At 46.0% G+C, this 25,232-nt stretch overlaps 1 protein-coding gene across 1 annotated transcript; it reads right to left on the bottom strand.

Annotated features, from left to right (window-relative positions):
• Positions 1 to 329: 329 nt before the first annotated feature.
• LOC114065705 (solute carrier family 22 member 5-like) lies at positions 330 to 24,265 on the bottom strand. The gene is made up of 10 exons (XM_027899812.1): positions 23,820 to 24,265; positions 15,521 to 15,624; positions 14,284 to 14,438; positions 12,765 to 12,936; positions 11,691 to 11,817; positions 8,595 to 8,695; positions 5,580 to 5,794; positions 4,195 to 4,377; positions 3,661 to 3,796; positions 330 to 3,083 (listed from the first exon to the last, which is right to left on the bottom strand). The coding sequence occupies exons 1-10, from the start codon at positions 24,210 to 24,212 to the stop codon at positions 2,996 to 2,998; spliced, it is 1,674 nt and encodes a 557-aa protein (XP_027755613.1). The 5' UTR covers positions 24,213 to 24,265; the 3' UTR covers positions 330 to 2,995.
• Between the last annotated feature and the right edge of the window lie 967 nt (positions 24,266 to 25,232).

Below are 25,232 nucleotides of genomic sequence, written 5' to 3'. Positions count from 1 at the left end.
CTGGATAACCTGTTCTGCTGCTGGGACAGGTCCCAGACAGCCCAGCCATGCAGCACTGCCCAGGCCAGGGTTAGTCTGAACCTCAGAGTCTGCTGCATCTTCCTCCACAACACAAGGAGCTCTCAGGTTTATCACAGCTCCTCTTGCAAAGGTAAATTGTGTCCCCTTCTCCTGCAGGTACATCCACAGCCAGGCTGTGCTGCAGATCTGACCTGCTGCCAGCACTGACACCAAGATCTGCCCACGACTGGATCAGGTCCTTTCATCTACATCTTGTTTGCAGGGATCAGATCACCTACCTGTATAAAATATTCCCTCCACTTCTTTCTGAGATCCCTGTTATCTGGATTCCACCTGCCCACTAGAACAGGATCCTTGTGTTAAACATAAACTTGAAAAGAGTAGGCTGAAACAGCGAACACATAATAACCCAGTCTGCTATTTTAAATATGTTCTACATTTCTGACTCAGACTTCATGTTTTTAAAAACATAAGCAAGGGAAAAACCCTCTTTTTTTGACACAAAGCGATTGCCATTGAGTTTTGTAGGGTTAGTCATGACTAATGGGAAATTCCCCAATTTGTCTGGAGTTAGAAAAACAAACCAAACTAACAATAACAACAAAAAGCCCCACAAAGAACTTAAGTAAACATCAGAATATTTAAATATTCAAGAAAAAAGGTCTCTCTTTGAAGGCACAGACTTGGATAAAACAGTGGGTAAGAAATTGCAGCTAAATCAGACATTAAACAGACACTGGAATTTCCAGACTAACTCCTGTGTCAGGCAGGCAATATCTTACAGTTCAGGATATTTTCTGATACTGTTTACAGGAAGAGCCTTGTGGGACACGGGTGTTTACACTGGCAAACTCATTACAAGGAAGTTGCAGCTAAATGTGTTTTGCCTCAGATTCCTGTGGTTATCGGATCATTCTACAACACATACAAAAGAAGCTGCTTCTCAACCTCACAGCTCCGAGACAAGGTCCACAAAGAAAAATACCTGGACCGAGTTTGACAACGTACTCTTTTGTGTCTGCAATGAATATTTCAAAAACAGTGTAAGCCTGCCAGAACAGGTCATGTTTTTGGGAAGGGGAACTGGCTGTCACAGGCACTCTCCTAACATGTATTTGCCCATGTCAAGGCTGCTCTGTGATGGGCTTGTAAAATCCAGATTCTCAATTTTGGCACCAGCCTCAAATCACACATAGCATTTCAAACCTCCTGCCCAGGGCCTGCCAACCTACAAACAGGAGTGACACTGAACCTGCCCCAACCTTCGCCTTTCTTTCCTTGGAAAAGTTGACATGCAACAAAATTATTTTCCTCCACATCATTCTCTGTCTGACCCAGTGACATCGGCCAGCTTCCTGCTGCAGCCAGAAATCAAAATCCTAAATAAAGGGGTGAAAAAATGCAGGAAAAGTGGAGCAAATCCTTGAGCTCAAGATACTAGCAAGGAGAGTTTAACCAAACCAAACCACTACAGTCTGGCAGCGCCTTCTACCTTCTTGTTCCTGGCACAAGCAGTCCAAGGCACACACCAGTCCCACTGCTGGAGCCTGTTACCAGCACAGGATTTGGGATATTGGTTCACCAAAGACTAGAATCAGCCGATGCCACCTACATATTTAACCACCACAGGAAAATGCACAACTTCCCCAACCAGCTGCTGCAGGAGAGTAAGGCCCCCGACAGCTTTGGCTACAAAGGTTTAGGCTGTTTATTGAGTCTCTACAAGACAGAACAAAATACAAGTGCCACGAGACAGAAACCTTTCACCACTCACATCTGTCACACCAGAACCAGCACAGCACAAATGTGTATTTAGAGAAACACAGGTAATGCCAAGGGCACTTCCACAACCTCTTGGCAGATTCTCAACAAGATTTGTGGGTTTGTTGGAGTTTTTTTTAAACAATTTTAAAGCAATTCACTGATTACACAAGTTAAGTGCAACAACAGACCTCACAGCATCACACAGTTGATACTTCAGGATTGAGAACCAGTGGTCAGAAACATATTCTGTTTTGTTCTCAGTACATTCCTCCATGAGGTCAATGCAGTGGCCTAATTAACACAAAAATTTATGACTAAATATATTAATTGTGTGTGTGTACATGCACCAGTGGGAAAAGCAAGAACAAAGACAGGAGAATCGTTTCCATCATCCAAATTGCACAGAGAACATTAAAACAATTTACACATAAAACTTTCACCACAAAAACTACCACCACTCCCTCTACACACAGGTGAAACCTTTTGCATTATTTTGAATAAATCCAGCCTGGAAACAGGCCACATCCAAGGTCAGATGTAAACAAGAAGGTACAGTTGAAATCCAGCATTGGAATCAAGTGAATTTTGTGAGCAAAACTTCAGTGCTAAATAGTTTGTGCAAGACAATCCTTTCAGTCGATGCTGAGTTAAACCCTATCAAGTTAGAATTAACTCTCAAATGAGATCTTTCTTTGCATCTTTCTGAATTTGGTAACAAATTCAGCACATACAAAGTCACTTGGGTAAGATCACAGAGAGGCACGTTCTCATAGCCTTCACATAATAAATAAGTTCCCTGTATAGAGACAGAAGGAATCAAAAGCAACGAGCAGCTTTTTCTGGCAATTTTTACTTCTTGATGTGCATTAGCTCTGGAGAAGGTTCACTGAGGAACCCAGGTACCCTGCCAGCCCTTGAACTCATTTTCAAGTATCTCTCAGCTGAACTATACACATAAAGTGACGCAGGATTGATCAGGTACTGCTCCACGGTACTGCTGATGGGCACAGCTGTGGCTGAAACATCTCACTGAAGGCTACGCAGTGTTTATGTTCATATAAAAAGAGAACGTACAGAACACAGTGCTTAAATTAATAAATAAGGTTAAAATTGCAGGAAACGAAGTGTTGCCACTAGCCCTTTCTAGAATGAGTTTTAGAAGGAAAGTCCATTTAACTTTCAGTCCACCAGGAAGGACACAGGAGCTCCATCAAAATGCTGTGCTTTTAAGGATCTCTGGATTCTCTTCTTCCTCCTTGGAATCCCTCGTGCTACTAGATGGAGGCCTGTATTCTAATCTGGGGGGTGGGAAAAAGAAAGAAAAAACAAAATAACTTTAAAGATAGATGAGTGAATCAGAAAAGAAAAAAATCAGATTTCTGTTTTGACATTACAGCTTCCTAATTTTAATATCCTGTTGACTTTAGTCAACTTTAGGTCCCTTCCTTGCACCCCTTCTGTGTTGATGTGTCACCTTAACCAGAGCTGTGGTGAAAGGCCAAAAACTCAGTGCCTCTTTAGGTCAGATGAATTAAACTGGAAGAGTTCAGCTCTTCCCCAGCTTATAAGACTTTCAGAACCTCAAATGATTGTAACCCACAATGTGTCCCTAAACCTTGATAAAGCAACACACTTTTGAAGTGCATTCCTCAGACGCACTTTTAAAAGCTATCAGAGTAAAATGATAAATTTAGAGCTGAGAGATGCACGTACAAACATACCCACTTGGGAAGAGGGACCAGGATTCCAGGCAAGCTCTTGTATCTCCAACAGAGCACTTACCTGTGCTGCCAAAGCCAGCCCCTTCCTCTGCCCACAGCCAGGCAAGTGCCCTCCTCAGAGCAGAGCAGTGCCGAGGTCAGAGGTGATACTCACCCTTTCACCAGCAGCATTTGGTCAATGGTGTCAGGAAGGGGCATCCCATAGCTTTCAGGCAGAAACAGTGTCAGAATTCCTGACAGCACAGTCAGGCTCCCCATCAGGATGTAAGGCAGGAACCGATCGTAGGCACCTGGCAGAACACAGCAAAGGGAAAGCAGAAAGGCATCAGCTCTGAGTGTCTGAGAATTGCCCAGAGAGTGGGGCAGCCAAGCTGGACGGGGCTCGGAGCCACCTGGGCTGGTGGAAGGTGTCCCTGCCCTTGGTAGGAGGTGGGACTGGATGATCTTTAATGTCCTTCCATGCTGTGGTTCTGTGATAAGGTCTGTACCAAGGTACGGGGCTTTACCCATGCAAGACTTGTGCTTTCAGTCAAAACCAACCCAAGCAAGCCCATCACAGCCTGACATGCAGAGGGGATGTTGTTATACATGGAATGTGAGGAACTCGAGGGAGTGGGGAGCAGCAGCTGTAGGAGCTGTCCCTGCTGTGAGTCTCTGGAGCATCTCTGGAGCAGAGCAGTTCACTCACCCAGGTAAACGAAGTAAGGGGAGAGGATGCTGCCCAGCCTGGAGGCCATGGAGCTCGCTCCAACCCCCATGTTTCTCACCACTGTGGGGTAGAGCTCAGCCGTGTAAACATAGACCATTGAGAAGGCTGATGTGATTCCAAACTTGCCCACCATCACCAGCAGAATAGACAGAGCACGGAGATCTGAAATCAGAGCACAAGTAAGGACTTAATAAAGCTCTGGCAGTTCATGGCATCCCTTCATTCCTTTGTGTTTGTGTAACTCCTGCCTAATTAACTCCAGCATCTGGTGTTTTTTTTCCCCACAAACATAAGCAATGTTCTTTTTTAATTTTTTCTTCTGTGAATTACTAGGAATCAACATTTTCATTTTCTTTTGAGCACAGGGCTTCCTGCCAAGTGAAAAATAAGGAGAACAGAGCAAGAACTGTTGAGGCCCTTTCAGATTTCAAGGGCCAGATCTCCGCTATTGCAAACAATGCCATTTATCCCTTTTTAATAAAATGAACAAAATGAAACACTTTAGACAAGTTATTTTTGGTTTCCTGCTCTGGTTTCTCATTAACATTCTTAGCTACAAGTCAATACTTTATTATAGGAAGTTGGGTTGACTTTAGCTGGGACATTTAGATTTGAAAATCTAAACAGATTGTATCAGTGTTGTCCAATTGACTCATAGGACAGGAGGAAAAAAAGAGAATGCAGCACACATATTACCTGTATAAAATAAGCAAGGCAGTTGTTGCACATTCTCTTTAGTATACTCTTTGATTTGTAAACAAGTCCCAGGCAACAACACCCCCCTTATAATGATTCCATAACCCCATTGATCTAACTGGCCTAAAGATACATATGCTTTGAGATCTAATAAATGTTACCTGGCCCTCCTTTCCAGGTGCCACACATTATTTAAGCTATCAACACTAATTCAGTGAAGCATCTCTGCTTATCCAAAATGCTTCCACAATGACTCCACTGAATGTAACTCTTTAAACAAGCCCTAAAGTCATCGACAGCAGTTTGGGAAGTGAGTCCTGCAGCCTCTTGGCAATGTCTCTGACTAAACTCTGATCGGTCTAGCCTTGGTTTGGCACCTGGACCTTACCAGGACACCCTGCCAGGGATGTACTTCAAAGGCAAAACTGGCCTACCACGCTAATCCCAACAGATCACAGAGCCAGTGACCCACCTTTCAAACTGTATCTGAATGACATGCTGTGGGAGCTCCTCGTGCAGCAGCACTGAGAACCAGGGCACAGGGGCACAGATGGGACACCAATATCTGTGTTTAGTCCCCTCAGGACACCGCTCCTCCACACGTGCCCAGCGCCCAGCACTGCACGTCCCCTGCCATACATATGTGAGATGAACTAAGGGTTCCATACGTGAGGGCACGAGCTGAATGAAGAGCAGCACACAGCCTCCCAAGAATAACGCAGCAGCCATTGAGTACCGTCGGGGCAGGTTGCGCAGCAGCACCCAGGAGATGACGTAGGCGGGCACCTCGATCACGGCCGACAGGAAGCAGTTCACGTACACGTCCCCGTGCAGGTTGGGCGTGTCGAGGGACAGGCCGAAATAGCCAACCGAGATTATCATCCTGCAAGGAACAGCAACGGCATCAGACAAACCTCACCTGTCCCAGGGGCTGCCAGGAACCTCCTCCACATCCCGTGAATGACTGTGTGAGGCAAATTCAGCACCTGGCACTCATTCACCTCTGGAGCAGCTGGAAGCGCTGACTTCAGACACAGCACGTTAACAATTAAACTGTGCTGATGCTTCTGATCTCTCAAGTCGCTCTTGAAGTCAAAGAATAAAATGCATTACGCTGGAAGGCAAGTGACGATCATTCACACTGCAGTGGTGCAGCAGCTGTCACTACTAGTAGCTATGGCTTTAGACTGAAAGTTTGGGCTACTGAATTTTACTGCTGCTGAGGCCTACAGCAGCTTTCCATCATGTTTACCAGGGAGCTCTGGGTGCAGAGCATTGTTTCTGGGTCATCACCCTCCATGCTTTGTGTATGAAGTCAGACAGGAGGAGTGTGGCATCCTGGCAGACCCAGCATCCTGGGATTTTCCCTGCCATGCCCCAAGCTGGCTGGGCAGCATCCCAATCCCGTTGGCCTGGGCTGGTCAGTGCAGCAGGACAGACTTTGGTGGCTGGCGCACTGACATGTGAACTGTGCCACTGCCAGATGACAGCTGGCTTCCATGTGATCTGGGGAAACACAACTGGCCTTGAAGACAAGCCCTGTTGTGTCTTGGGAGGTGTTGGGAAGAGCAGACTAAGCTTCACCAACAAGTATGACGTGGTAAACAAGGAACAGGCAGTGCATCAGGACATGTGCAGGTGCAATGGTGAGGAACAGAGCACTCAGCACTTCATCTCCTTCAGCATCTTCAGAACCCAGAGCAAAACCACTGCACAGCACCAGTGGGTCACAGACAGAAGATCAGCTCTTCACCTCCTCACTGCATATGGGAAGAGCCTTCATGGTCCAGCTGCTTAAAATAAAGTCTCTTAGTGTAGCTGGGAGGGTATGAGGTCACAGAGTGACCCCACTGCTGTGGTGCCCTGCCCCAAAGCCATTCTTCTCAGAAGTAGTTCTGCAGTGTTTTCCTCACCACAGTGCAACACACCCTGCTCTCCTTGGAGTTATTTTTACACACAATAAACTGGGATGCTGGAATTCCCTGTTGGTAGCAGTTTGCCTTAGCTTATCACACTGGTAAACCTTGACACAGTTATATACTCTGCAGGAAAACTTTAGTGGTATTTACACATCCCAGGGTGCCAAGGAGCCAAACTTCCTCCTCCCTGGTGCAAACCCTGCAAAGGGAACAGTTTAAAGGCCTGTTACTCACTCAGAATTAACAGAACACTCAGCACTGTGTAAAGGTGCCACAGTGCTGTCTGTGACCACCCTCCTGTGCAGACCTTTTCTGTAAGCACTATCAATTCACAATGCACAATATACTGTCAGTACACCATGAGCTGGAAAACAGAGCTGTGAGCCAGCACAAAATGCTTCATACTTTGGGAAAGAATTAAAAGTAGGTTAGGTAACTCACACACAAGCTAGAATAGTGAAATAATTGCCCAAGCCAAGTGAATACTTGTCTGTGAGAGGAGGTAAGATTGTTCAAGTCAGCTGCACGTGTCTGACTCTTCCTGCCAATCATAAAACTTCATTTATGATGTGGCAAAAAGCCCTTCAGCCTGGGTTACTGAATGCAGTAGAATGGATTACATACACATTGCCATGTCACTGTTGCTCTCAGCAGCTTCATCCTACCAAAAATGCTGTTCCAACAGGTTTTACATTTGATTTCTACAACCACACAGGCAAAACTGGCTGTGCCCAGGGATCACTGCTCTGCTCCAAGCAGATTAGGAGTAGGGCAGTCTCACTTTCAATTAAAGGTGAGAGTCAGTGACTGCACTTGGAGGCAGGGCATTATATAGACACTGTATTGACATTTCTGCAGAGAACCAACATTATTTTTCGCCTTGAGCTGTTTTTTTGCACAAGTTCTTTCCTTGGTGTGTTTGTAACATTGTGCTCGGTGATGGGCCAGAGAATCTGGCTTAAATATTAGCCAAGTCATCCTTTGACCCAAAATGCCACATCAACTTGTACGTGCTGGCAGGTCAGTGGACTGGACTCCAAGGCTCTGCCTCATTAAGGCCCAGGAACGTTCCTCAAAAAGGCAGCAAACAGACTTAGCTGGCTCCAAAGCACTTGAGGGACCTTCTTGGTTATGTCACTGGGTACAAGCAGTAATTACACCTCACTGGTACAGCCTCTGGCAGGCTACAGGTTATCCTCTCTGTTTTCAAGGTATCTAGTAAAGCAAAATAACCAGCATTTAATGCCACATGAAGTGTGGCTTCAGCCAGTAAAAACCACGCTGAAGATGGCAGGTGGACAGAGCAGACAGCAGGAAAGTGCAGGGAAATCTCAAATTAGAACTTGGGAGGCAGCTTTATCCCTCTAAGATAAAAGCAGCTTTATCCCTCTAAGAAGCAATACAAAAGGGATGGAAAGCATCACGTTCAGACCCCTGGGCAGAAGTTCTCTGGGGGATAGGACATGACTCATTCCTCTAAAAGACTGTTGCAGTGAGAAGAGCATTCCCCAAGACCCAGGATCAGGCAGGATTCCCACCCCTCAATGCCAGCTGATCCAGCTCCTGCTCAGTTCAGGATATGCCTGACTACTTCAGAAAGAAACAACAGTTCAGAGGTGTTTCTCCACAGCCACTGAAGAACCAACTAACTACAACTTTGTTGTTTCAGCCAGCAAGTCATTGATTTTTGAGCTGCTTTTGTTCCTCTTTCTTCACAATACCTTAGTGTTTAAAGGTACATACTCCTGAATCACACTTGCTTACCACAGAAGCACTGACATAATAGTGATAGTTAAAATATTTCGGGTTCTCATTAGATCCAAAATGGTGTATGTCTGTTGCTTCTCAGAATTCACATCTTGCAGCTGGAAAAAAGCAAACAACAAACAAAACATGGGAACTTTAACTTCCTGCAAAGGTAATTATTATGAAAATAAGTTCCTCCCCAACTTATACCTCAGTATTTTGACATGCAGAATAAGTGCCTCACTCTTAACAAAACACATAAAACTGTAAGAGCCTGTGAAAGTAGAAGGTTCTCCTTAATTGAAAGTCACTTAAAATTTAGACTGAAACTCTTCACTCTCATGACCAGTGACAGGGCTGGAGCTGTGTCAGGGCAGGCTCAGGGTGGATCTCAGGGACAGGTTCTTCCCCCAGAGGGTGGTTGGCACTGAACAGGCTCCCCAGGGCAGTGGGCACAGCCCCAAGGCTGCCAGAGCTGCAGGAGGCTTTGGCTGATCCTCTGGGGCACAGGGGGTGACTTTTGGGATGTGCCTGTGCGGGGCTGAGGGTTGGACTGGATGATCCCTGTGGGTCCCTCCCAGCTCAGCATATTCTGGGATTCTGTGATTTTATAGCAATCATCTTCTCTGCCTGAGGCGTCACAAAGCAATGGCTTTTTGTTGCCTGAATTACAAAGCATTAATTCATGATTCGTATGGCACTGCTGACATGGCTCTTACACCCAGTTTTGAGCACTGCACCTTGAGAATCAGGCAGATCAACTGCACTCAGACAAGAAGAGAGCAACGGGGATGGTGAGACATTGGAAAAAAGGAGAGGGTTTCTTTAGCCTAAGGGCCAGAAGAACAAGGGCACAGAATGGTCTTCAAAGACCAGCAAATAAAGTGATAAACTGTCCTCTATGTCTACTGCAGATGTTGCAACAAATAACAAGATTAAACCACAGCAGGACAGAGATAGTAAATGACTGTTCATACTGGACCTAACAGCAATGTATTAAAACTGAGACAAACTGGCTAATGAGCTGAAGAGTGCCCATCATTATCTAGTCTGTTTTTGAGATAATCTTCTAAGAATATAAACAAAAAGACAACAAACTTCTCCTTTCCCCATGAAACTTTCCAGCTCTTCAACATAAAACCACTTCTATCTAAACAATGCAAGGATATTCATCCATGAAACATGAGAACAATTTTTGTCCTTGGTAAGATCGTAAAAAAAGGGAAGAATTAATTTTTTTTTTAAATTAGGACTTTAATTTAGACCCTTAAGAAGGGGGACCAAGGAAGAGATTTTTCAGAATATGGAAAAGGGGATTTAAGAGGACAAAATCCATCAACTCTGATAAAGCAACATGGACTTTGTGTAGCCCCTGCAGTCAGGTGAAAATTCTCTCCAAGTGATAGTCGGTTCTGAAGATCTGGATGATGAAGTAGCAGTCTGGTACATGTTAAATTTCAGCTTATTTGCTTTCATAAATCCCATTTTTTTACAAAAAGCGAACAGTTCTTTACCTTTGATAGTTTTCACTCTGCCTGAAGCCAAACTTGCATCACACAAACTGCAGTCACTCACAGCCCTTTCTCATAAATCACATGATCTTTCCTAAGCACTCCCCCACTTCACCACTATTTGCTGCCAAGAAACAAGAACACCAGAAAAAAAAAGAAAAAGGAGAAACCCCAAGCAAACCACAAAACAAAACCAGGAACAGTAAAATTTGGAGCCAGTTGATGAGGAAAAGGGACCCTGCCTTTTAAGAGCTGGATAAACAGACAACACAATCCTTACCAGGACAGGCTAGAACAGGAAGCAATGAGAAAGGCAGGGAAGGTAAAATGGTGGTTTGAAATTAAACCTATCATCCAAACACTTGTATCCCCTCATGGGGGATAATTCAACCAACCAGGCCCTCTTTGTTCTCTGCAGCTGGTTTGTGACCAGTCACCTGCTGGACCCCAGGCAGTTTGAATTCTGCTCTGCAGCTGCCTGGGTCTGAGGGACACTCCAAACAGGAGCCTGGGCTGCTCCATCCCAAACTCACATTCCAATGCACAGGGACAAAGGGCCAGCCAGAATTCTGAGAGCCTCTCTGCAGCAGAAACCCTCCCAAACCCTCTAGGGCTGTGAGCCTTCTGGGGCTGTGTCACCTTCAGAAAGCAGACACCACAACAGCATAGACAGACCCCTGAGGAAGAGAAGTTTTGCACAGATCTTTTGGCCACAGCACCACTTTTACCTAAAAAAGGAAAGAGATGGACAGGAGTTCTGCATTTAAACAGCACCTGTTCATTGAGCTCCTTTTCCTTTGCTTGTCAGAATGTTAATATGTGTTTTTGAAAGCTGATGTGCAATGATTTACCTGTAAATAAACACCACATACTCCAGCCCACACTGCTGCAAAGTCAGCATTTCCCCTTGTCCAGTGTTTCCTAAGACAACATCCCTACTCTTGCCCCTGCCTTCTGCTGCTTCCCAATCCAGCCCCGTTCAGAGACAGCAAACAGAGCAGTGCTTCTTTCTAAGAATGAGACAGAGAGGATTCCAGGAACAGTGACCTTAGGCACATGTTGGAGCCAGAGCTTATTTTCTGTTCTCCTGCTGCAGTGCTGGCAATGCAAGAGTTTTCAAGGCTTTCATGAGTAGGAAGAAGAAAAGAAAGGAAAAAGATGTGTTCTAATGAAAATCCAGGAAAAAAGGTACCATAAGAAGGTCAGGATTAGTCCTGTGTTAGACTTCTATAGAAGTATATTACTGACTGAATAAGCAGAGTCTGTTTGGCACAAGTATTTAGATCACTGGACTACAGGTACCTCAAATTTATTATCTTCCCCCCCAAAATAGAGTTTAAAAGGCAAAAGGTGGCTGTAAAGTGGATCAAAAGATGTTTGCATTAGAATGCATGGTGGCATCCCTATGTGAATGGGACAGCAAAGGCTTTGCAAATCTTAATGAAGAAGGGAAAGGGTATTCTGCTTTTCAGCAGAAAAGGATGATCTTTCCCCCATCTGAGAAGCACATAATGCAGTGCAGGAACGACTCCATTCATCTGCCTGGAAATTCATCCCTTCACATAGAGTCCAGCAAACAACTGGACTGCTAAATGGACCTTACCTCACTAGGGTCAAGTATGACATCTGGGGCTGTAATGCCATTAGTTTTTGCAGCTTTTCGGAGGATGTCTTCTGCTTCCTGAAACCTTCCCTGGGAGATCAACCACCGGGGAGACTCTGGAATGACCCTGCACAGAAGGTTCAGAATAACAAGGCTGCAGTTCCACAGAAAGCACTGCTGCAGGCACCAACACACATCGTTCCAGGTAAGATCTCAAAACATGCCACATCTTGCAGGAATTAGTGCAGTGACAACAGAAATTAGATGTACAGGAGCAGGCTAGCCTACTGAACAAGAACATGCCTTTATGGATTTCAGAAGCGCTGCAGGGATTAGCAATGATTCAGAAAAAAGAGCAACACAAACATTCAAAGTATGGGAAAACAGTTCAATTAAAGAAATTCAGAAATGTGAACACACAAGCAGCACGCTGTACATTAAGAAGCATATCCTTAGAAAATAACACATATAAACTTAATAACTATAAATCCTGTCACAGAAAGGCAAGTCAGAGCAGAATTCACCAGTCATTCAACAGCGTAAGGACCTGGATGGAATCACAAACACAACCGCAAGTGTAAGTGAAGGAACACCACCACCATGTGGACTGTTTCAGCTTTACATGCCACCAAAAGCAGTATTTTATCAACTAGGGAAGGAAACATGGAAGTCTCACAGATGTGCAAGTACTGTTTTGTAGTTTGTCACATCTATGTCACCCTACCAATGCCCAGCTTCTCAGAACAACCAGTTTGTCCTTCTGCCCTCAGATCAGAACACAGCCCATGGATTTCAGCTGGTGCAGAGGATGAGTTGGACTGACTTTTTTTTTCTTTGCATGTGCAACACTTAATTTTACAGAAGCCTACAGAAAATGAAGGGCAGGCTTTTTGGGCATCGGTCAGATCACACACAAAGCCATGGACTGACAGCAAAATGACCGGGAGGGGAAAGGACACAACATCCATTCTTCACCTACCCACTCCTGAATTTCACTGGCTTGGAGTCTGGCTCCTAAAAATCTGCAGGCAGGGCCTTACAGAGAGTGAAATGTTATAAGGCCATGATACTCACCACCAGAGCGGGATGCAGAGCAGCCCGGGCAGGGTGAGCGCCAGCAGCAGCATCCGCCAGGCTCTGATGAAGTAAGCGAAGAGGGGCAGCAACATGTAGCCAAAGGCATAAAATATGCACACCCCCAGCGTGCAGAACACCACACGGATTGATTTGCCAAGGATTTCTGTGCCTGTTCAAAACAGCAGAGTGAGGAATAGGATTTTAACTTGATAGCAACCAAATAAGCTAACAAAAGTACCCCTAGCAATGGGTTCTGAAAGGCACCACCACACTGGGGAGCTGCAGGACAGAGCACTCTGCCATCCAGCTCCAGAGGCACCACAGAGCTGCCTCGTGCAGTGAGCCTGCATCAACTGAGGTCATTCTGTGTGTAAAACAAACAGAACTGGGCCACACTGTATTTCTGTAGCTCATATTTCTATAATTTTATCTTTTTAGAATCTCACATTTTACTTGAGGAACTGAAAGCACCTACAACACACTCTCAACAGTAAACCATAGCTTGGATCACCACAGCACCCTCTACAGCTTTTGGACAGTGACCAGCTTCTTTAAAGAGTAATTCAAAGGTTCCCAACCTGTATCACCTTCTCAAAGACTATTTAGCCAAAAAAACCTCAGTCTTTTTGGGTACACATATGGAATTCATGGGGATCACTAACAAAGGCCAGGCTACTGGCAGGGGAATTAAATGCACAAACAGGAGCTGACGACCCCCTCTGAAATGTTTAGGGACCTTCAAATCAAGAGACATAGAAAGAAAGCTGATCTTCCCTGTTTCCATGGAAATCAAAGAAGATTCCAGCAGTTGCAGCAGGCTGGGTACAGTGAGGTTAGCCAAGCACTGCTTTCACCCCTGAACTTGCCTTTCTTGGCCCAAAAGGAATTTCTTGTCACCATCTGGTACTTTGGACAGTGAGGTCACCGTAAATAACATTAATTCTTTTTAAATCTCATATCCATAAGGTAATTCCCATTACCAAATATGGTCTCAGTCAACTTGAGAGTATATGAAGCAAATATCGTAATGACATTTACATTTTTACTATAGGCTGTTTAAAGGAGACTTTATAAAAATGACTGGTTTTGTTCTTTTGCAAGTTTTTTAATCAAATAGGTATTTAGGCCCCAAAACTGACAAAAGAAATCCCTGAAAAATCATGGAATCACACAGAATGGTGTGAGTTGAAAGAGACCTTGAAGACCATCTAGTTCCAACCCCTAAAAAAATCAAATCTCCCAGGTTTTATGTCTCCAACTAGGAGATGGACTTTGTTTCAAATAATCAGTTTCTGGGGTTTTGACTCTTTTAGGATGGCAAACCACAGAATTAATTCAAATCGCACCTCTATCAACTGGAAACTTCCAAGGAGATGACAAATTATCCATGCATGGTGAGGCCACACTCTTAACAGTGTTGCTTGGCAAAACAAATCAACCCTAAGCCAGTACTGAAAAGGAGCAGGAAAAGCACAAGATGAAAGAACACATACTGTGCCCAGCAGGACTTTCATACCAAGAACAAATGCTGCCACGTAGTTAGATATCTGTCCCATGCCAACCAGCACAAACAAGACTGAAAACATCTCCCAGCTGGTAGAGAAGACCTGTATGAAGCTGAAGCCAGTCTGCATGGCCAGAGTTGCAAACAGCACATTCTTCCTGCCAAACCTTCCACGGACAGATTAAAAAAAGAGAAAGAAAAAAGAAAAGAAAAAAAAAAAAAAGAGATGATTATACAACATCATGAATGAAATCTTCAGAAACAGAAAAGTAAGTTTACTTGTAAGCATATGTAGGGAGATACAAAACTTCTGCAAAAAGCAGAGGTTCAGGAAATGTGACACAGGTACAACTATTCTAAATACATTAAAAAAAATGGCAGTGTGAGGGTGGAAGCTCCTGGAGAGCAGCTCCTGATTCACCTGCCAGGTGCTCACCATGGGAGACACTCAGCACACAAGGAGCTCTTGGGAATGAAGCTCCTGAGCCTGGAAGCAGTGCCAGGATGAAGTGGTGGGAGACTTCCCCACAGGGAAGGGGGAAAACAAAAACTCTACAAGTATCAGCAAATTAAAGGACCCCATATCGTTCCCTGGGAATCAGGAGGACACACGGTGCACTGCACAGCAAAATCTCAGGGAGAGAATAAGAAAAACTAAGCTTTAAAAAAAACCCACCAAAACCCAAACAACTGTCAGCATCACAAAAATCAATGGTGTCTTCCTTTTTTTTAATGTTTGTACTAATGAACAAGAAAGCCTTGCTTCTCTGGAGCGCAGCTGAGCAACGTTCATGCTCTGCAGCTTCCACAAATGCAGATCATTGGACTTAGATATGTATTTGATGAGGAGAAAGAGTTGTAAATTTGACTTAAAAAAACAAAGGAAAACAAGCTTCAGGTATCCCTCTGAACACAGTCCAAAGTAAATAGGAGAGAATGTCACTGATCTGATTTTTCCAGACAAAACTTATCTCCTGCACCTGTTTGCTGGCATGAAACCAGTTTGCTCCAGAGCGATTTCAATGCAAAAACAAACCGATAAAGGTAACACCCAGTGATAATCTTTGTAACATTTTGTTCTAGTTCAGGACATTTCTCTACACACTCTGTGTAGACTCAGGTTAGACAGTCATAGAACAAAGACATGTTAGGAGTTGCAGAAGACACTTAGAGGAAACTTGCCATACAAGAAGAGCCTACAAACCAGACTCAAAAGAGAGAGCCAGCAGCTCTGGTGTATATACTTTACTTGTCTGAGAGCTGTCCTGATATGAAAGATCCCAGCAGGACACCCACGAAAAACAGGGAGGTGCTCAGGGGCCCCTTCCAGTCGTTGTCACAGACGAGATTCCACTGCAGGGAGAGAGAATATGAAAGTCTTTCAATAAACAGGATTTCCCCTCCCTCCTAAATGTCTCAGCTGAGCTGGTTTTGGAAGGAGTGAGAACAGAATCACAGGATGGTTTAGGTGGGAAGGGACCTTAAAGCTCATCCAGTGCCACCCCTGCCATGGGCAGGGACACCTTCCACCAGCCCAGGTTGCTCCAAGCCCCATCCAACCTGGCCTTGGACACTTCCAGGGATCCAGGGGCAGCCACAGCTTCTCTGGACAACCTGTGCCAGGGCCTGCCCACCCTCCCAGGGAGCAATTCCTTCCCAATATCCCATCTAATTGTAATTCCCTGCATATAGCAATGTTCCATTAAAAACTCACATTCTTAATTTAGGAGAAACTGAACTACAGAAACAAGAATATACAAAGAAAAAGCCTCTATTACATTTTAATATGATTTTGAGAGACAGGAGACTGTTCACTCTTCACTGGGAATGTAGCCAACCTCAATTAGAATTTTGAATACTAACTGAAATATACACCAAACAAACCAAGATTAAAAAAAACCAACAAAACAAAACAACAAACAAAAAAGAACAAAAGAAAATATTTATTGAATGAAGACTGCAATAGTTTCCAATCTCATACCCATTTCAGTCTGATGTTTTTGAAACAGCACTCGTATTATTTTTCTATCTACACAAAGAGTTATTATTAAAAGAGTCTTAGTTTTATTTTGGTTACCTGGGGAAAAAATGTGTAAATATTAGAAGAAAGGACAAAACCCAGCAGGGATGCCTCCACTCCTCCTTCACAGCTATGCTGTGACTGGAGCAGCTCCCAGAGCTCTCCCAGTCCTGCCCCACCCCAGTACCTGCTGCCAGAGGGCAAGTGCTGCAGCCCGGGAGGAGAGGAACTGGGAGGCAACCAATGCTTCTGATGGGAGGCCAAACCCTCAGGAGCTCAGTTATTCAAACAGCTCTCTCATCTGATATTTCAGGGATGGAAACTTTTAGTTTTTAATCTGCAGTAAAAAGGCTGAAACGAAAATATTTGCCCTGACCCCAAAAATTAATCCTTCTTGTCTGCCAATCACAAATAATTAAGCGCAGTTTTTTGCAGTTCGTACTGGAACACCCCTCATGCTTTGATTTGCTCCATAAGCAGTGCAGCTGCTGCGTGTCCCAGCTCCCCCACTCACCCCACCCCTGGTGCTGCAGGTGGAATGCCGGTGTTTCACTGCCAGCCCCGCGCCCTCAGCACGGAACCTCTGAGTGCAGAGTCTCCCAGCCCTCAGCCTGTCAGCAGCCACACTGCAGCTCCATCCTCCCTGTGTTTGAGGCTGCAGGATCACCAAAAGCTGTGCACAGAATGACCAGCATCAGCACTGGCCTTCCACTCCCAGATCCCCACATCAACACACCGCTGAGCCGTCACTTATTTCATGGACGTCCAGTTTTCAGCCAGAACTGGGAACTGTTCCAGAGATGAACTATGGCCATTCACACAGCCTGCACTCTCATGGGCCTTGGTAGAACTTTAGCTGCCAGCTCTTACACTAATTCATCTCCTCATCGTTATTTTTAAGGTCAAAATGCACCATTTCCAATTTGTAACTGCATTCAAGTAATTTTCTAAACTCTCCATTGATAAATCTATTTGTGGTTCCATGAATTAAAAATCTCTCCTTCTATCAGGCTTCATAGCACTCGATATTATTCCTGCACTTGCTCCCCAACCCTTTCCAGCCTCACAGCACCTGAAGCTCAGGCCCCAGCACATCCCACAGTGCCACCAGTCAGGCATCATTACACAGGAGCCTTCCACAACTGTGGCTTTCTCATGTGAGAACAAATGTATCCCACTCATGTTAAGGAACTGAACTTACCACAGTTATCAATATCACGTGGATTAAGAACCAACATTTATAACTAAATCTGTATTATTCAACAAAAGCCATGCTTCATCACAGATTAAAGTTTGAGCCATTCTGTGATAACCACAGAGGCTAAGCCAGCCAGGAAGCCTCAGCAAAATACATCTGGCAACTTGAGAACATGCAGCAGTGACTGTTATCAGATTTATACAGGCCAAAGGTTTCAGTGATTATCATATGCCTTCATATGATAGCACCAGGAAAAAAAAATCACAATTACAAATCCTGCATTTATAAAGCCTCTCCTACTCACAAAAAACCATCTTTGCATCAACTCCTGGAGTCAGACATCCTCAATAACAGAACTAAAATCTAACTATCTTGGTTATTGGTCTATCACTACTAAGTCAGTCATTACTTTCCAGCTGCTCAGCCTGTGCCTGTGAGTTCACCTCTCCTTTCATCTGCCCTACCCCCTGCACTTTGGCACAAGGCTTGCACAACACTTGGCTTTCCAGACACTGCTGTGTTTGTGCCCTGTAACGAACATTTCCTTCAGACCACTGAGGTGGAGACCTTTCTTGGAAAAGTTCATGGTATTAAAATGTTTAGCACAGTTCTGCCAAAAGCTTCTTGTACTGGCAGGTGCAAACATAGTGGGCATTCAAATGTGGCAATGATTAGCAGCTTGTTTTTCTGTCCTCTCTGTGACGGTGTGAGGAGCTGCTATGCTGAAGATCACTCAAACCTGGCACCAGCATTAACCTCAACATCAAATTTCCAAAGGAGAACTACTTAGTTGTGCAATTCCAGTTATTTACACTCTCCACAACAATTAGGTCAAAAGGATTTTCAGGTCAGTTGCCCTTTGCCCCAGTAAATAAATGCTGAAGTCTTCAACTTTTTAATGACTCACCAATAAGGTCTACTCCACTGCTTGCCAGTGAGGTCAGCATCAGCCTTCCAGAACCATTTTGCAACCATATCCTTCCCTCAAGTGCTCACTGTCCAAGAGGAAGTCACCAAAGCATCGCTGGCAGAGACCAGCGTGGCAAAGAGTGGGCAGTTACTGATTAATCCCTGCTGCTGGCAGTGCTGTTTGGACACAGCATACTGTGACCCAGTGCTCTAAAATCATGTGCTATTTTCACTTCTCAGAATCCTCGGAACTAGCCTGCCTGCTGTAACAGCCTTTGCCCCAGGGAAGAAGCAGCTAAGGTTAACCTCAGCAAGGTATCTGGGCTCCAAAGAGGAGAAAAACATTCCATTTACAAGGAGCAGCTGCTGACATCGAGCTGCTCAACACGGGCACCCCCCAGCACTGATCACCCCCACTCTGGTTTGTTCCACCTTTGGGACACCCTCTGCTGCAGTTTAAACTTCTCTCCTTCCTCAGATTGGAGCTATTTTGGGCCGATGCTTCGTGATTTTTGTACTTGAAAAGGAGAGCTGGCACTTCATGAATCACTAACCCTAAATCCTGCTGTGCCTCTCATCGAGACCTCAGTGCAGATGCCATGTCCTGCTCCACTTTCACTGCAAATACACCATCTCCCAACAGGTGGCTAAACAGGAAATAATAAAATCCTAACTGCTGATAACAAGATGCCTATCTGTCTATCTAAGCATAAATTTCACCCAATATTTTTAATGCATCGTAATATGCAAATTGCAAGCCTAATTATAGGGTAGGTCTTCAAAACATCAAAGGTTGTTGCATTACAGCATATACCAAACACACACCACTGTCAAATATGCTTGGAAAGATAAAGAAGCCTGTTTCTCAGTGTAGAGAACTGCTCCACCACAGGGGCATTCAACTTTCCTAATGCCACTATAAGAACCCTAAATAAAGCTGGGCTATGGCAAGTACCAAAGCTTCAAGAGCCTCACTTGATTACAATCCTGTCCTAGAAGGAAAAGCCTTATAGGAAAAGGCATTTTTAAGCTACAAGATATCATGCCTTCCCCCTCCTTTTATTTTCTTAAACTGTTTTCCTGTCCTGCTGAGAGTAACACACATGACTGAAGAACTGAGTGAGTAGTCCCACGTATTAATATTTTCTTTTTAAAAATCAACATGTTAGCAAGAATTTTTGAAGCTAAGCCAATATCCTGTACTCTCTCCTTCCACTTGCTTCTCTCAGCAAGTAGAGGTAAGTTCTTCAAAAAAATCTCTGTCTCACAACCAAGTACTTAAGAACCTTTGATTCAGAATCTGGTCTTGTTTGTATTCATATAAATATTCTCTGCTTACTTAAGAGCTATGAGTGTTATTAAACACCCTTTCCTCTCGAAAAAACATTTGTCTATTCCAAATACTTAGAAGCTCTAGATGTTACATTAAAGCTTATTATCTAAAGTAAACAGAAGTCTGTATCTACAAAATACACATTCTGCTTAATTTTCCCCCCTGTAGTTTTAAATTTTTACAAAGATAAAACTTACATAGAAAAGGAAGGAAATTGCCAAATATTTTATAATTCCAGTGCAGAAACTGAACTGTTCCCCATACAACACATTTTATAGATGGTTGGAGAAAAAGGAAACAGGGCAGTGACATCAGCAACAGAGAAACCTGAGCTGAGTTCAAATCTACAAGTCAAGATGACACAAAGGGAACATTACCCTGCCGCTAATTGTCCATGGTACCACTAAAAGAGCACTGTTTCCATTTAACAATATCAACCACAGGCCTATCATTCTTTAACAATACTAATCTTATTTTATGTTGCAAGGTCAGAAACGTCTGTACTTTGTACAATTCTGAGCATTCCTGCACGATGTGCTTCTTAAATCATACCTTGAAAACCACAGCATTTTAGGAATACCTTCATGGATCTGTCAGACCTTCACATTTACTTATTAAATGAAAACTAGACTTTTTTCCCTTCTTCTGTCAAGACTAGTAACACTAAGATTTTGTACCTGCAAATCACCACAGCTTTATCAACTCCAGGGGATGAGATGTTATCAAAATGAACTTCAGCCAGAAACACAGTGAGATCTTAACCTACAACTATAAAGAGAAAGCCCTCTCACAAGGTGAGAAACAATGGAGATGACTGATGTTAATGAGGAGCTGGGTGAGAGCTGGACCTGGGTGACATGGGCATGATCTGCACTTCAGCTGCTGGCTCTGCTCTTGCTCTGGTCTCGTGGAACGTGTCCCTGCCCAGGGCACGGGGTTGGAATTGGGTCATCTTTAAGGTCTCTCCCAACCCAAACCATTCTGTGACTATAAATTACAATGTCTAGCATAAGCCTGTGTTTTTATTTTGGTAAAGCAAAAGAATACATCCCTGTGCCTTCCAGCAGAGAGTGACCATCGACACCTCCAGTTCACCAGCTGTGCCACAGAGCCCATTGGAGTCCTTCCCGATGACACTGCTGTGTCCTCCCCTGCTTCCTCAAGGTCTGGCATAACCCCCTGATCTCCAGGGACTGGGGCCCAGCAGCACAGCGGGGCACTGCAATCCCTGGGCTGTGGGGGCTGGCACCCTCAGGGCCCTCCTGTGTGCCCAGAACTCTCCCTGTACACCGGTGCAGGTGCAGTGCCAGCCCTGCACTCAGCCTCTGGACACCTGGCAATTCCCACCTTGCTCTGCAAAAGCCAACAGTCCCTAAAGCTTGTTAACAGCAACACAGACACAGAGCATGCAGCTCTGGCTGGATGCCACCTGCACTGAGCTGATTTCAACTGATGAACAAAGCAACACAATTTTAAAGCTGGAGATGAATACGTGTATGCAAAACTCTGTGTCTGTTTAGGGTTCACTGTGTAAGAACTCCTCCCCTATGAACTGCTCTGACTGCTGTATCATCTAACACCTCCTCATTATATCATATTTCTAGTGCACTCATGCTCTCAACTGCACTGCTCAGTTCTATCCCCAGTTATTCTGTGTAGCCCCATAACAGCCATGACTGGCAGAAGTTGGCCTTTTACCTTAGTTGCTCCTGGCCTTAGTCCTTTTACTACGTGTATGAACTTTTACTACTCCTACATTCTTTTTTTATGGGACTTATGGATGAATCAGAATGACACAGATGGCTTCTGGAGCCAAAGTAAAGCTTTTCTTATCCCCTGAGCTACAGCATTTCAAAAAGCAAAAGACAGAAAGGGATTTTGTTACACTGGAGCTGGTTAAATACTGAAGACTGGCTAATAACAACCTTCTGTTGTTAGTCTGTGTGAGAAAATAAAGCCTCTCTTCAAGTGGGAGAGAACCGAATGTTTTAAGTCTCCCCCGAAAAGCAAAACCATAAACAAGGTTTCTCTAAAGTCATGAGAGATTCAGCAAAAAGCTTTCTTATAAAAAAAGGATCCCCCTTCCCCCTCCCAGCGTTGGCTACGGAAATCTGGGACAAAGGTCCTCATGATTATTCAACAAGTTAGAGATATGCAACTAAACACAAGATTAGTTAATCATAAAAGAAGCAGCACCAAGCCAAGAAACCAAACACGTTTTACACCGAAAACCTGTAAGTATGTGAAAGGGCACAGCTCTTGCGAAACTCCCTCAGAAACATTAATATTAAAGGGAAAAAAAATACTGCCTCGGTGCACGATGCCTGGGCAGACAAACATTACCTCCCACGGCCACGGGACATCTGCCAAGTCACACAGACAGCGGGCCAGGGCTGCCGGGGAGGCTCAGCACTGTCAGCAGCTCCTGCTCCCATCCACTGTAAACCCCTGCACGCTGCTCCAGCGTTTTAATTCACACCAAGCCAAGGCTGAGCGAAGAGGTTTCAGAGACAAAGCCCCACGTCTAAGGCGGGTCTGCCACTCCAGGATGGCACGGGGAACACGAACAGGACTGCCCAGGAAGATGCCAACTGCCCCACGCTGCCCCAAGAGCACCCAGCCTTTCTCAACAGTGCATTTCAAAAGGAGCAGGGCCCAGACATTCCGAGCAGCTTTCCTCTCCAGGAAGACAGCAGTTCTTTAGCAAGACGTGAGACAGTGCCTTGCACCACTTGTCTGAATCACTCAGGCCCTCGTTTGAATTTCCAGCAGCCCCGGTGTCCCCGTTCCACATCTCCCTGTGCTGCCAGGGTTCCTCTTCCCTGCTTCCCACCCCAGCCTAGTCCTCCTGAGGAGGATTTCTGTGTCAGAAAAGCTTATGGTCATTAAGTATTCACACCTGTCACTACCCAAACACCCATCACAACCCATTTTGCAAAGCAAGAAATAATGGAAAATACAGCTCTAGCTCTGTCAAACTTGTCAACAGGCAAAGGAACCCTACAAAGTTTCCAAGCCTTCTGAAAAAGGTCTATACAAGTACTGAAATTCAAGTATTCTCAGAACCCATTTCCTTAATTCAGCCTCTGCCTGTGTGTCTGTACAGCTCTCACCTGAAACAGGAGTGACAATCAGGACAGCTTCAGCTTTGGTTGGCTGCCCTGACCACAGAGGGCTGTATCTGCACAGACAAGAAGCTGACCTGTCCCAGCAGGTGAGCAGGGAGACCAAAGCAGTGGGCATGGCCAAAGCAGAGGCACTGTGGGCACCCAGAGAAGTTCAGGGTCCTTTTGGACACAGCACCAGACCAGTGCTCCCCACCCTCTGCATCTCGCACACCTCAGGATGACCCCAACTGTGAGGGTGGGCAGGCCCTGGCAGAGGCTGCCAGAGAAGCTGTGGCTGCCCCATCCCTGGAAGTGTCCAAGGCCAGGCTGGATGGGGTTTGGAGCAACCTGGGCTAGTGGAAGGTGTCCCTGCCCATGGCAGGGACCGGGAATGAAATGGTCCTCAAAGCCCCTTCCAATCCAAACCATTCTGTGATTCTATGACTTCAACCACCTTTATTTTTTAAAGAAAGAAAACAAACCCTGTCGGTGTCTCGAGTTCAAAGTGACATGTCTGTGACACCAAACAAGCTGATGGCAGGTGTTGACCCTCCTCCAGCCCCTCGCAGAGATGCTAATTTAGCAAGCAGCAGTTACTGCAGTGACCAGTCCTGCTGGGTTAAGGAAACGTGCTGCTTTTGGAGGCTCCTTATCATAGAATCATAGACAGTTAAGGGATTGGAATGGACCTTAATGGATCGTCTAGTCCCAACACCACCTGCCACGGGCTCTCCTCCAACTAGGCCAGGTTGCTCAAGGCCTTATCCAGCCTGGCATCAACAACCCCTCTGGGCAACCTGCTCCAGTGTCTCACCACCCTCACAGTAAATAACTCCTTACTCTTTCTCACGCAAGTGCAAGCGGACAGAAGCCCTCCGAACAAAGCCGGGTTTCACGGCAGGGCGATGTGCGGGCAGGGACCCCCGAGAAGGCGGAGCCGCCCCGGTGCCGCGACACCCCGCGCTGCCCGGCCCCGCGCACCTCGGTGACGATGGTGGAGCTGTACACGTCCCGGCTGTACTCCCAGCCGTCCAGGCACGGCTCCTGCTCCAGCGCCTCCAGCTCCACGTCGGAGCCGGGCCGCAGCCCCAGCGCCGAGAAGTTGGCGAGCGCGGCCAGGCGGTAGCGGCGGCAGCGGCTCGGGGCCTCCCGCCCGCCCCGCAGCTCCAGCGGGATGCTGGCGTTGCGCCACTCGCTGCTCAGGTTGGCCCCGCGGGGCACGGCGCACCGGTGCTCGGGGGTGCCGGCCAGGAACACGATGGAGAGCCCGTTGAAGCCGTTGGGGATGATGCTGGCGCTGAGCAGGAAGAAGACGAGGCGCTGGAAGCGGCCCCACTCGCCCAGGAAGGCGGTGGCCGCATCGTAGTCGCGCATATCGCGGCCGAGCTGCGGCCGCCGGTGCCCGGGGCCGCTGTGGCGCGGGCAGGAAGCTCCGCGCCATGGGCCGGCCCGGGGGTGGGGTTTGCAGGCGGGGGCCCCGCAGGTGGGGCCGGGCCCGGAGCGCTCCGCCCGGGGGCGCGGCGGGGGCTCGGCCGGGGCTGCTGCGGCTGCGGCTGCGGGAGGAGCGGCACGGCCTGGCCGCGGGTCACACACGGGAGGAGCTGCCCCGGGGACGGGCCTGGCCGCGGGTCACACACGGGAGGAGCTGCCCCGGGGACGGGCCTGGCCGCGGGTCACACACGGGAGGAGCTGCCCCGGGGACGGGCCTGGCCGCGGGTCACACACGGGAGGAGCTGCCCCGGCAGCGCCGGGCACGGTTTTGTTGACCATGACACTCTTTTCTGAGGGAACACGTGCTAGGTGTTTGACAAATAATAAATTTAATAAATAATATTCTGATCTTAGGCCCCAAGCCCCAGCTCAGTACCCAGGGGCACTGGCAGGAAGGTCACGTTCCCCACAGAGCTCGGTTCAAAAGCTCTGGGGTATCACTGCACACTTTGGCCGTGTTCTCCCAGAGGCTAGTTCACATTTCTGGCTGGCTTTCTGTGGCTGATATTTTCTCCACCTCTAATTGATTTAAAAAAAAAAAAAAAAAAAAAAAAAGAAGTATACTTTTTACAGTATTTCTTGAACAGTAGCATTTAACAAGATCTTTCATTCCCTGTTGGAATCACACAGCTGTGAAAGTTATCAGAGGTGGAGAATGAATGACAAAATAGGAGATAAACCTCAAAATCATCCTTGAGCATGGCTAGGGGCAGCTTCCAAGGATTCACAGGATCAGGACTGAGCCACCTGAAAGCCAGAAAAACTGCCCTACCCCCTTATACTCTTCCTGTGCCGAAGAACTTATTTGTGGAAGAGTTGTTTTTAGGGTTTTATTTTTATCCACGCTAAAGACATTTTAAATTAGGTCTTTAACCTTCTTGGCACCAAGCATTTACGCATTAA

The sequence above is a fragment of the Empidonax traillii genome, unplaced genomic scaffold (genome assembly GCF_003031625.1).
Source record: "Empidonax traillii isolate 1590-97213 ecotype Southwest subspecies unplaced genomic scaffold, ASM303162v1 scaffold689:size842923, whole genome shotgun sequence".
In the NCBI taxonomy this organism is placed as follows: Eukaryota; Metazoa; Chordata; class Aves; order Passeriformes; family Tyrannidae; genus Empidonax; species Empidonax traillii.
Note: the sequence above shows the minus strand (reverse complement) of the source record. Positions and strands in the feature narration are given on the sequence as shown.